Source organism: Stegodyphus dumicola, chromosome 4 (assembly GCF_044657685.1).
Source record: "Stegodyphus dumicola isolate Sdum_Otavi_A_Nest chromosome 4, ASM4465768v1".
Classification (NCBI taxonomy): Eukaryota; Metazoa; Arthropoda; class Arachnida; order Araneae; family Eresidae; genus Stegodyphus; species Stegodyphus dumicola.
In genome coordinates this window covers 183,155,003-183,168,552 of record NC_140771.1, presented here as the reverse complement: position 1 = coordinate 183,168,552, position 13,550 = coordinate 183,155,003, and the positions used below count along the sequence as shown (strand labels likewise).

The following is a 13,550-nucleotide window of genomic DNA, read 5'->3' as shown; positions in this document are numbered from 1 at the left end:
TGGACACAATTGTATTTTAGGATATTTTCTACTTCTTTTCCTTTTCTTTCTATAGGACCCCCCTTTTTTTTTTCCTCTATTATTTTTGGGTCATTTATTTTAAATTTTATTTTGTCCCATCTTTTCTTTCTGGCCTTTTGAACTCGTACAAAATGTACGAAGTTCCTTTTTACTCTCCTCAAATACGAAATTGCCCCTTTTTCTATATACCTTTCCTTCGCACCTATGCTTGATTTTTCGCCCATCGGTGCAGAAAGACTTAGCGGGTGCGAAACAAGACATCTGTCTACTTTGTCTGTCTGTTTGTCTGACATAGACTTTTTTCAGCATATGTAAAATAGTGAAGTTTAAAGTATGTAATTTAAGTTAGATAATTTATTATTTATTATACTATTCGCAGAAATTAATCACAGATGCAATTTTCCACTAAATTATAGATGTTGGCCTAAACCTTTTAAATTCTTTCAAAGATGTGTACCGTGTAAATCCGATAAACAACATAGTTCGGGTAGTAATTTAGAAGGAACAAGCCGTGAAAAGAAATAAGGAATATTATTAATAATCCCTTGTTTATAAGCTGAAAATTAGTAGAGTTTGTATAATTAGCCGGTGCTATACTTCAATTCTGTAGTATCCATTTCGTAATAAAATTAATAATTACAATTCTTTTTTTTTTTTTTTAAATTTTGGTTTAATTTTTTTAATTATGGTTTGAATGGCTTAGGTAAATGACTTGCTGATTTCATGCATGTATTTCTAAGATCTTAATTTGTTTGAAAAATATGACATATGAACAGACGTATTACATTTTATTGGGTTTAATCCTAGTAGTCCGTGCACACGGAATTTGGCGACTTTATGATAAGCAGCAAAAATGGGACATATGCGATGAGTAGTAAACCGGTCATTCAAAGAATATATATAGTTATACATAGTATATACTATGTACACACATAAGTATATAGTTTATAGTATATTGATGTTCTTTGGATCATTTTTGGTGTTGGCGATAATTTTCAAAATCGCGCCAAGGCTACACCGTATACTAGGATTTTACCTTTTATTGTTTACAGGTCTGCCATATAATGATATTTGTGATTTAGGTGCACTTAATTTGCAGTAATTGTATTCTTTTTTAACGAAAGCTTCTAAAAAAAATCTTTAGTTTCAAAACGAAATGTTTTTGGGGGAATGAGCATTTTAATGATTATAAAACACAAAGATTCAAGTTTTCGAATGTCAAATCTTGAAAAAGATTTTAGGATCTGTAAATTCAAATATTGTATTTTTAATACGTTCTGTGTGTGCGTTTCTAGCAATAAGGTTTGCTATTAATTTTGGGTTTGGAGAATTTTAAGAGTTGAAATAGTGGGGAGTGTTTATGTGTATCCAATTATCAGAGAACAGTTTTAGGTATTAAAAAAATAAAATTTTGCAAAGTAATTGTTAATTATGTCAAAAGTAGTTGTTAAAATGTTGATTAAATGTTTTTCAATATGTTTACTTGTAATTGTTTTTAAAATGATGAATGTTGCATATTATCATATTAAATAAATATTTCAGTGTCTTGTTTTATGTTATTATGATTTTAAATAATTTGTTAATTTTCAGAAAAACATTAATTTACAAATATATGTTAAAGAATAGTATTTAATTACTATGCTGTTGCTTGTCTTTTATAGATAGCTGTCTTTCTGTAGCAGTGTTATTTAGATAACATACTTTGTAAATATGTGGAACCAATTTGAGTTGCAGTGCCCTGCTAATGATATTTGTGAATATCCAAGGCAAGATAAATTAGTAACAGGTAATTGTATAGTTTTTTTTTTTTTTTTTTCTTTGAACTATTTAATTTTTTGCTTCTACTGTACAGATTGCCAAAGAAGGTAGCTTATATTTTGCACTTACAGTGAAGTGACGATTTTTGGAATGGGTAGATATGTAATTTCCATAACTGGCACTATGCCTTTTTGTTAGTTGGCACAATTTTTGTTGTGTAGTGTCTTTAAAATTAGACATTCAGTGTGGTCAAAACACTTATGACGCCATTACTGAAACTGTTATGGTGATTGGTATAAGTAGAAGTGAGTGGGACTTCACCATTGGTCATACAGGTGTAGACCCCACCATCCTAGCTGTACAGCTTTGCATAAGTTTTAATGAAGAGCATCTCAGGGGATGTATCCAAGGGTCTATCATGCCTCTTTTCCTATTGCAAAGCTACTCTGATTTTCGGCTTGCCAGTCTTTTAGGTGCACCCCAGTCATCAAAAACAGTATACCCTTACAAATGTCCATGCCTTCTTTGGGATTCGAACTTTTGCCTAACAATAAGGCAGAAAGGGTCATTACCAATTAAAACAGTTATAAGAGTGATAAGAAGCTTAATAAAACCCAACTTCATTAGTATAGGAACCAAAGCTTCACCAATAATCTAGTGCAGTGATTCTCAACCATTGTGCCTGTGTGCTGCGAATTTTTTTAAAATTATTAACCATACTCTAAGAAAAAAAATGAAATCCGGAACCAAATCATTTGACTGTTTTATAGAAATAAACTAAGGGGGGTATTCAGGGTATATATAACTTACCCTTTCATTTTTGTCCAGCTATGACTAGATGTATAAAAGGATTTACAGTAAGACCCCGCTTAACGCTGTTTCGTTTAGTGCTGTTTCGGTTTAGCGCTCTTTTATTTCAACCCGGGGATTCTCCGAAATTGTGCGCAGCGCTAGGTTTCCAAATAACATATCCGAAACAGTGTAGTTGTGTTTCTTGCTTTGTGGACGCATTTTTATCATTTGAAACATTTGTTGACATTATTGTAAGTTTAAATTTGTATAATACTATAACGATTAATACAGTGACAAATATTATGATCTTTAGTTTTAATCATGGGTGATGATAAAAAACAAGAAAAGAAAGCAACCAGAAAAAGCATTTCACTGGAAACTCAAATGCAAATGATTAGAAGATTAGATTCTGGTGAACGTCAATCTCAAATTAGTGCTGCATTGATTTTGGCAACTTCAACAATAAGGACAATTCTTAAGAATAAAGAAAAAATACTGTCATCGGTAACTGCAACTACATCAAGCTCTGCAACTAGAATTACCCGTTCTAGAAATAACATTATAAAGGAAATGGAAAAATGACTGTCTATATGGATTGACGACGAAATTGAACGCAATATGCCATTAAGCCAATCTATCATAATGCCTTCTTGACAAAAAGACAGAAAATTGGAAACCCAGAATAGACTGAATGATCTGACTGAGAATTTTATTTGTTTTGAAAAGTATATGCGTTTATATTGTTTTTATTTTTGTAAGAAATAAATCTTTGATTTTATTTTTATTAAAAAAAATTATTAAATTTAATGCCTAACCATTTTTTATCCGTCTTCCCCTAACCCCATTATTTACATGTTAAGATAGCCTCGCTTAGCGCTGTTTCGCATTACGCTCTACTTCGATGGAATGTATCCCCCGCGTTAAGCGGGGTCTTACTGTATTACATAAATGTGAAAGAAATGAATACAGATATATTAGTAACCCATTGTTTTTTACCATCGGGAGTCACTTATTACAAAATATCTGCCTTCAGATTGGGAAATAGTTCTGGAACAATGTGTTAAAATGGTTAATTATATAAAATCAAAACCATTAAAAATTTGCTCATTTAGTAATTTATGCCAAGCTATGAAAGCTAAATATGAATTCTTGATACTGCACATGGAAGTAAGGTGGTTGCCCAGAGGAAAAGTTTTAACTCACATGCTTGAATTAAAAAACGAGATGAAAATATTTTTTGAACAAGATGAAAATGATGGTTTTGTTAATTTGTTGGAAAATTAAGTATGGTGTGCTAAACTAGTTTACTTATCTGATATTTTATTATTTTTAATTACATAAATTCATGTACGCAAGGACCGAAAGAAAATATTTTAAACACAACAGATAAATTGGTGGATTAAAAAAAAAAAAAAAAAAAAAAAAAAAAAAAAAAAGGGAAAACAAAAGTAACTTTATGAAAGAACAAAGTACAGGAAGGTAGTCTGGAAAAGTTTGAGTTAGTTCCAAAAGACTCCTAGAAAACCATTCATAAAATTGTTATTGACCATTTGACAACATTAGAAGAGAGAGTTATTCATTACTTCCCAAATTTAGATATAAAAAAATTTGATTGTCTTGGTAATCCACTTATGATAACAAATACATTTGTATATGAATTAACGGCTAATCTTTAGAATATGCTAACAGGTAGTTCGGCAGCATTTTGGTAAGGCGATAAAGGTTACTAGCTAGGACTTTAGCAGTGTACATGGATATGGTCAAGAGTGTGCACAATGCCATTTTTGTGCTATTCTTGGATGTTTTTTTAAGTGAAAATAGGCCGATGTGTACATGGATGATACCGTGTAAGTGCAATTCATAAAAACGCGGCAAGCAGTGGGCAATTCTGCACTTTGTCCCAATTTCGCATCTAATCTTCGTCATGATTAAGCTGTTTTGTTCCATAAAAGTTCTAGCATAAGCGTAATTCAGCTAGCAGATTGTTGAAAAAATGCTGGAAATGTTGAGTAAAAAAAAAAAAAAAAAAATGCCTTTTGCCGTGAAAACAAAATGGCGTCCAAACAAAAACTAGCAGGTTGCCGTAGCAGAGTTGGTCGCCAAAAAATCATTAAGTTACCATAATCCAAAGATTAACCGAATTAACTTTGAATGAAGAGGAAGAACTAATTTTGCCGTGTAATAATAGAGATTTACTTTCAAAACATTTGGAAGAGTCAATTAATTCATTTTGGATTAAAATTAGAGGCAATTATGCCATAATAGCCAAAAAAGCTTTAAAAATATTGTTACAATTTTCTATATCTTATTTGTGTGAATTCGGATTTTCAACATTAAACAAATATAAAAATGAAAAAAAGATAGAGACTTTTAAATGTAGATGACAAAATGAGTGTGACATTATCATTTTTATAACCAAATATAAACAAAATTATCAAAAATCATCAAGCTAAAATTTCACATTACATGCATTCTTATAATTAATGTGTAATTAATTTCTCAATAAACATTTTGTTGTCTTTGTCGTACATATTATTTTATTTAACATTAAAAATTATGGCTAATCTTTGGAATATGGTAACAGGTAGTTAGGCAACATTTTGGTAAGGCAATAAAGGTTACTAGCTAGGTATTTAGCAGTGTACATGGATAAAGTAAAGAGTGTGCGCAATCCCATTTTTGTGCAATTCTGGGATTTTTTTTAAGTAAAAATAGGTTGACGTGTACATGGATGATACCGTGTATGTGCAATTCTTAAAAACACGGCAAGTAGTGGGCGATTCTGCACTTTCTTCCAATTTCGCACCTAATCTTCGTCATGATTAAGCACTTTTGTTCCATAAAAGTTCTAGCATAAGCGTAATTCGGCTAGCAGATTGTTGGAAAAAAATGTGGCTGATCTTTGGAATATGGTAACAGGTAGTTTGGCGACATTTTGGAGGCGATAAAGGTTACTACCTAAAACTTTGGGAATAATGGGAGAAGTACTCAGTTCTGATTACGCATTTAACAGCTAGTTTGGCGACATTTTGGAGGCGATAAAGGTTACTACCTAGGACTTTGGGAATAATGTGAGAAGTACTCAGTTCCGATTACGCATTATTTTGTGTGAGGGAAATGAGAGATATGTCATGTGACATTAATGGACGAATCACTGTTCTTTAATTGGAAAAGGGGGTAAATTTGTAAAAAATATCTGCTGTACTTTATAGCAGTAGTTTCATTCTATGTTCTGTGAAACAGTGTTGTTTAATATTTGGATCCCATGGCCGTATATAAAGTAAATCCGAAATTTTTATTGCGTTTATGTATAATTGAAAAGAATTGCGGATAAGTATAATGTCCAACATGTGGGTATGAAATGAGATTGTGTGAAAGTAAGGATATTACCGATAAGTTTGAATGGCGGTGCAAGAAATCTGGTGAAAATGGACATTTTGTGATCCGCCATGTACTCAAGATTCTGTAGAAGATTACCTAAGCTAGTTTTTTTAATTATTTGAGGATATTATTTTTATGCATTGTTCTAAATGTAAGGAGTAAATAATGCCATTTTTGTGCAATTCTGGGATGTTTTTTTAAGTAAAAATAAGTCAACGTGTACATGGTTTAATTATATTTTAATTAAATGATAGTTATTTTGTGAATTATATGTTTGTAGCAATTTGGTATACGTTTGAGTGGAAGTAAACGTGCATGGAAATAATTTAAATATTTGACACTAAGTATTTGTAACCATTTTTAATGTTTTGTTATGAATTCGTTGGTGACGTTTATAATAGATAATTTAGAGGTAAAAGTTTTTGGATATTTTATTTATATTATACGTGGAAATGTTCATCCTTGGATACGGTATATAATTTTTCGCGATCAGGTAATTTCATATATGTGCTTTTTACTGAGTTTAAAGATTCACAAAATTTTCCTGCATTTTCGTGCAAATTTTTGTAATTTATGAGAAAATAGCAGTTTAGATGGATAAAGTCAAGAGTGTGCGCAATGCCATTTTTGTGCAATTCTGGGATTTTTTTTAAGTAAAAATAAGTCGATGTGTACATGGTTACTGTGTATGTGCGATTTTGAAAAACGTGGCTAGGAGTTTGCGATTCTGCACTTTTTCCCAATTTTGCAGTTAATATTTGTCATGATTAAGCAGTTTTGTTCCATAAAATTTCTAGCATAAGTGTAATTCAGCTAGGAGATTGTTGGAAAAAGTGTTGAGTAAATTAAAAGAAAAGAAACATGTCTTTACTTCGTGAAGACAAAATGGCGGCGAAAAAAAAAAACAGAGGGTTGCTGCAGCAGAGTTGGTCGCCAAATTTTCGCCAAAAAAATCGCCAAGTTACCATAATCCAAAGATCAACCAAAAATGTTGAGAAGGGGGAAATGCCTTTACATTGTGAAAACAAAATGGCGTCCAAAAAAAAAAAAAAGTAGCAGGTTGCTGTAGCAGGGTTGGTCACCAAATTTTCGCCAAAAAGTCGCCATGTTACCGTAATCCAAAGATTAACCAAAATTATTATCATAAACTGTTTTACATAGCGTATTATAGATAAGTAAAATTCTTTTAAATTAATTTTATTGCTAGTGTGCTGACAAATTTTGAAATTGTTAAAAATGTACCACAATAGCAAACCATATGTTGAGAATCGCTGATCTAGTGGATAAGACCACTTAATGATGAGTACTCAATCTGACAAAATGGCCCTCTGTATTGGCATAAGGTGTTTATATTTGGGTATTGTTTTTCATTATTTTTATGTTCTTTAAGAGTATCTTAAGCCAGTCAGGAAAACCTCCAAAAAGGCATTTTTTCTTATTAGGTTGCTCTTGCTTGTTTTGCCATAGTTTTGCCATTGTGAAGATTTGATTGCAGTTTTTATTTTTGACAAGTCCGAAGGTGAATGATCTTTAGGGATCAGATTATATCAGTTAGATTTGGTTTCAAAGGTTTATTATTGAATTTCACATTATGAGCGATAAGATGCCTAATCATTTCTTTGTGTGAATCTGAAACTTTACTGAACTTGAAAGCTTTTTCGATAGGAGCCAATTTTATTCAAATCATTGATCACCAATTTTATTCAAATCAAATCTAATCAAAAACCTTCGAGTTGCGTTTCAAGAATTCTGTTAAATTGCAAGCTTGCCTTACTTCAGTCCGTCATAAGGGATACACGTCAACAATTGTCCAAAATTGAACATGAACTCTATAAGCTTCATCTGGAACTTGCTAATATGGAAATTTCCTGTTATGTTTTTACCACCAATCCTCGAATTCCATATCACAGATTATGTTCTTACTGCATTAATATAATATTAACAAGACATAGTGCACAATAAAAATTAAGCTTTATTTAGGAACTTCGCGCACACTGCCCGACAGCCTGCCTGTTTCGCTCTGCTCGCTACTCGTAAGAAACTTCTCCTCTAGGGTTGCCACACTTATCGGAGGGCGCAAGGCGCGCTCCTTATCGCCATCACCACAGAGTTTCCCCCCAGTTCCTTTAATGGCTATTCAAAGGAACGACATAGGTTATGAAATTATTTCAGAGTATCCGTGCTGTCGGGTACTTTTTTTTATGATTACAAAATTAAAATATAAAATTAGAAAAGATCAAAATGAAATTCAATATATAACAAGGTATTGACACATATAATAAACATGAAATAACAAGAAATATGTTAAGATATGAATTTAAAAAAATGTTTTAAATTGTTATGTAAGAAGCAAGTTTCTTAGGGAAGTGAACATGTCTTCCCGATTTGGTGACAGTTTGTGTCTTAGAGAGTTCGTTTGCAGATTTATTCTGCTGAACTGTCTTTAAGTCTTTATTTGTTTTCAGTTCAGGCAAATTAGAGTCCGAAAGCAAATAGGCTGGTTTCACACGGTCTATAGACACAGTAGATTTCAGACCGTTAACATCTATTGTGAAAGTTTTGTCCGTTCTAGAAAGGACTTTATGCGGACCTGTGTATGGTTGGCACAGAGGTGGCTTTACTCGATCGACACGTAAGTATACATGCGTACACGACTTTAAGGTAGCACTTACGTAACATTTTTCTTGGCAATGTGCAGATGTTGCTATTGGATTCAATTGTTGCATTCTATGCCGGAGATTCGTGATAAATTGTGTGTCATACGAAAATATCTTAGATGACGTTATCATATCACTAGGCAGCTTGAGAGTTGTGCCGTACACCAGTTCAGCACAAGATGACTGTAGATCTTCCTTTACGGCTGTCCGAATACCAAGCATAACAACTGGTAGTGTTTCAGTCCAGTTATTGGTCTCGTGAGCCTTGAGAGAAGATTTTAAATGTCGATGAAATCGTTCAACAATGCCGTTGGACATTGGATGATAGGCTGTTGTAGTGATTCTGTTCGTACCCGAAATGCGCGTGAATTCTGCAAAAAGTGCGGATCTCATTTGAGAACCTTGGTCTGTTGTTATGATCGATGGGCAGCCAAAACGAGATATCCAACAGTTGAAGATGGCTCTGCAAATGGTTTCCGTTTTCATATCCGGGATGGGAATGGCTTCAGGCCATCTGGAGAATCTATCTATTAGAGTCAAAAGGTACACATTGCCTTCTGATGGAGGTAACGGTCCGACGATATCCATATGGATTTCTGAAAAACGTGCATCAGGAAGAGAGAATGTGCCCAGTGGTGCTTTAGTATGCCTAGTAATTTTCGATTTTTGGCAAGATTCACAGGATTTCACCCAATTTTTGATATGACGTTTCATATCGGGCCATACATAACGAGAACAAATAAGCTTCGTAGTAGCTGCAATTCCTGGATGTGACAGATTATGCAGATGATTAAAGATGAGTCTGCGAAAGGAATTCGGAACAAATGGACGAGGAATGTCTGTTGATATGTCACAAAGAATATTACCATCAGAATATTGGCACGGTTTAAATTCCAGTTTCAAAGATGATGTGTTGTTTTTGAGAAGGTCTTGTACCTCCGGATCATGCCGTTGAGCTTCCGAAAATTTTTTAAACTCCAAAAATGGAGATTTTGTTATGGAATCAATTTCGATTCTTGAAAGAGCGTCAGCAACGACGTTTTTTGAACCTTGCACATGCCTAATATCAGTAGAGTACTGAGAAATAAAATCTAAATGGCGCAATTGTCGAGGTGAACATTTATGAGGGTTCTGTTTAAAAGCGTATATTAACGGTTTTTGATCCGTATAAATTATAAAATTTCTGCCCTCTAACATGTGTCGGAATTTCTTAATTGCAGAATAAATAGAAAATAATTCCCTATCGTACGCGGACCATTTCTGTTGACTTTTACTGAGTTTCATAGAGAAAAATGCTATAGGTTCCCATGTTTGTTGAGACAACTGCATAAGTGTGCCGCCGATTGCGACGTCTGAGGCATCTACCCAGATGCTTAGCTGGGCTCCGGGAATAGGGTGTCTCAAAAGGGTAGCCTGAGCAATGGCATTTTTGGCAGCAATAAAGGCTTGTTCAGCATTCTCGTTCCAATTTAATTGTGGGGATGAATCCTGAACACGAGAACGAGATTTCTTTTTATTAATATAGCCTTCTAACAATTTTATTAAAGGAGAAAGAATATGTGCTGCTTTAGGTATGAAACATCTATAAAAGTTAAACATGCCTAAAAATCGGCGAAGCTGAGTGAGAGTGGTAGGTTGAGGAAAATCTAAAATACATTTGACTTTGTCAGGAAGAGGTTCAATTCCGTTTTCACTAAGGTGAAAACCTAAGAAATCAATAGATGTTTGACCAAAGGTGCATTTTGAAACATTTATGCAAAGTCCATATTCCTGAAGTTTGGAAAATAAAGCTTTCAAATGCCTGCAATGTTCCTCAGAATCTTTAGAGGCTATGAGCAAGTCATCGACAAAAGCGTAAACGCCTTCTAAATCCCGCGTGACTTCATCTATAAAACGTTGAAAAGTCGCAGATGCATTGCATAAGCCGAATTGCATACGGATACTTTCGAATAAACCGAATGGTGTGCATATGGCGGTTTTGTGGATGTCGGCTGGGTTAATTGGTATTTGATGGTATGCCTTAATCAGGTCGACATGACTAAAAATTTTAGTACCGTGCAATGCAGCAGTAAAATCGGCTAAGCATGGAATAGGGTATTTGTCTTTTATTGTTTGAGCGTTCAATGCTCGATAATCTCCTACAGGTCTCCATTCCAGACTTCCCTTTTTTGGAACCATGTGAAGTGGGGATGCATAATTGCTGCTCGAAGGTCTCAAATGCCCCAATTGCATCATAGTTTGAAATTCTTGTTTTGCTATTTTTAAGCGATCTGGAGCTAACCGACGAGGTTTTGCAACCACAGGTGGACCTTTAGTTATGATATAATGAACGGTGTTATGTTTAACAGGTTGGTTAGGATCTGGTAATCTAGTAACTGAAGGAAATTCTTTTAAAATTTTGTGATATGGTGTATCACTAAATACAGTTTTTACTGAATAAATGCTTGCATTTTTCACGCAACCGACGGTTTTAAAATGCATTTTTAAATCTTTGAGACATTTGTTTCTGAGATCAGGCACCAATTCAAAGAAATGGAGAAAATCTGCTCCAAGAATGGGTGTACTAACATTTGCTATAAGAAAAGTCCATGTAAACTGTCGTCTTAATTTGAAATCCAAAGAAAGTGTTTTTTGACCATAAACATGAATAGTAGAAGAATTAGCAGCGAAAAGTGTTTTTTGGGACGAATTCCGTTTTTGAGAATTATTTGCTGGAAGTAAGGACACGTCAGAGCCGGTATCGACCAAGAATGAAAGGTTTGTTCTACGGTCACGAACGAACAGGCGACGTGAAACTTGAGGCAAAGAATAAGTCGCCTCTATTCTTTGCTGGTTTCGTTTCCCTGCCATGAACAAGGTTTTGTACATTTGTCATCTCTACACTTTTTCCCAAAACGTCTATGATACCAGCAAACAGAATAATCTCTCCTTTTGGAATTGCTTCTTTCCTTATTGCGATCTCCGCGATTTGGCGAGCGACCACGAGAAAGAGAAATGCGATCAATACGTTTGTTTAATTTTTCTATTTGTTTAAATAATTTATCCTCAAGAGAACGATCGACTGTGCGAGAAACGGCACAAGTCCCTGGGGTTGGATTTACTTCTAAAATTCTGTCGGCAATTTCTGCAGCTTTATCTACAGTTAAATTGGAAACCGCTGCCAAAATAGACTGAACAGTCGAAGGCAAACTTTGAAGGAATAATTCTAACATTAAGTTATCAGGAACACTTAATGATTCTGCTCGACGCTTCATATTTCTTCATATATTAAGCAAATCGGAAGGTTTTCGAGAGCCTAATTCTTCTCCAGATAATAATTGGCGAATTTCTTGCTGAGAAGATTCTCCTGAACGATTTATTAACTCAGTTTTGAGCTTTGCATATGGATCAATAGGGTCTGGTTTCATAAGTAAATCCCGTACTATTGAAGCAATATCTGGAGGAAGATGAGAAACTACATAATTATATTTAGTAATGGATTCTGTGATAGGTTTGGGGGTGGCAAGAGCAAAAGTACTTTCACACATAATAAACCATAAAGATGGGTCTGATCGGTTATAAACCGGAATTTGGACGGCATGAACATCAGACATTGTGCAAGGTTTTTAAGCCAAAATAAAAGGAAAAATTTAACTAAAAAAAATGAAATTAAATGATAAGTAGAAAACAGAATTATAAAATGATCTATAATTACTACTCATCTGTGATCCGGAGGACGAAAACCGATGTAATCCATTACTTCTGGTTTGGAGATCTTGAGTGATGGCTTGTAGTCAAAACCGAAAGTGCTTGAGAACTGTTCATACGATTTAACACAGTCCGGGTTACCATTATGGAAATTTCCTGTTATGTTTTTACCACCAATCCTCGAATTCCATATCACAGATTATGTTCTTACTGCATTAATATAATATTAACAAGACATAGTGCACAATAAAAATTAAGCTTTATTTAGGAACTTCGCGCACACTACCCGACAGCCTGCCTGTTTCGCTCTGCTCGCTACTCGTAAGAAACTTCTCCTCTAGGGTTGCCACACTTATCGGAGGGCGCAAGGCGCGCTCCTTATCGCCATCACCACACTAAATCATATCCAAAATTCACAGTCCTTGAACAAAAGTCTTGGTCTAGAACGGAGAATGCAGTTAACCGTCATAAAAGCACCCTTGCAATTAAATTCGAAAAACTTCTTTTACTAGTAGTTCAAAGTAGTTTCTTCTTTCTCAAGTAGTTCAAAAAATCTTCCCATTCTAAACATCAAGCCAATAGTTAATATTTCTAATGTTAGTCTTTCAGAAGAACAAGAGAGAATTCTAAAATATAATTTTAACTTCTCACAAACCTGTAAACACTCGATTCCAAAGATTTTGGCTCCTATCGAAAAAGCTTTCAAGTTCAGTAAAGTTTCAGATTCACAGAAAGAAATGATTAGGCATCTTATCGCTCATAATGTGAAATTCAATAATTAACCTTTGAAACCAAATCTAACTGCGAGAGAAAGAGCTACAATGTGCGAAATTCATTCTAACCCGGATATTATCATTTCAAAGGCCGACAAAGGTGGCCAGATAGTCGTCATGGATAAGAACACTTACATCGATGGTGTCACTAAACTCTTAAACGAAGGACCATATAATCCGATCCCTAAAGATCCTTCACCTTCGGACTTGTCAAAAATAAAAACTGCGATCAAATCTTCGCAAATCATTTCAAGCAACTTAAAACATTCGCTTATCAAATCTCTTGCGAATTGTGCCAAATTATATGCTCTTCCCCAAATTCATAAAAGTGGTATTCCTTTCCACCCTATTGTATCAAATTTAGGTACTGTCTCGTATCCATTATCTAAATATTTAGTTTCTAGATTTTCCGCTCTATTAGATTACATAGACACCATAAAAAATTTACACCATAAAAAATTCAATAGAGTTTGTAAAAAAA

The 13,550-nt window shown here is 34.1% G+C and overlaps 1 protein-coding gene across 2 annotated transcripts in view; it reads left to right on the top strand.

The window, feature by feature from the left end:
• The first annotated feature begins 228 nt into the window (after window positions 1-228).
• LOC146997769 (uncharacterized) overlaps window positions 229-13,550 on the top strand; it is a 71,838-nt gene continuing 58,516 nt past the window's right edge. For both annotated transcript variants that reach the window (XM_085815864.1, XM_085815863.1), the window contains exons 1-2: window positions 229-352; window positions 1,683-1,807. In XM_085815864.1, coding sequence (XP_085671990.1) covers window positions 1,732-1,807 — 76 coding nt within the window. In that variant the 5' untranslated portion in view covers window positions 229-352; window positions 1,683-1,731. The remainder of the gene's footprint in view (window positions 353-1,682; window positions 1,808-13,550) is intronic.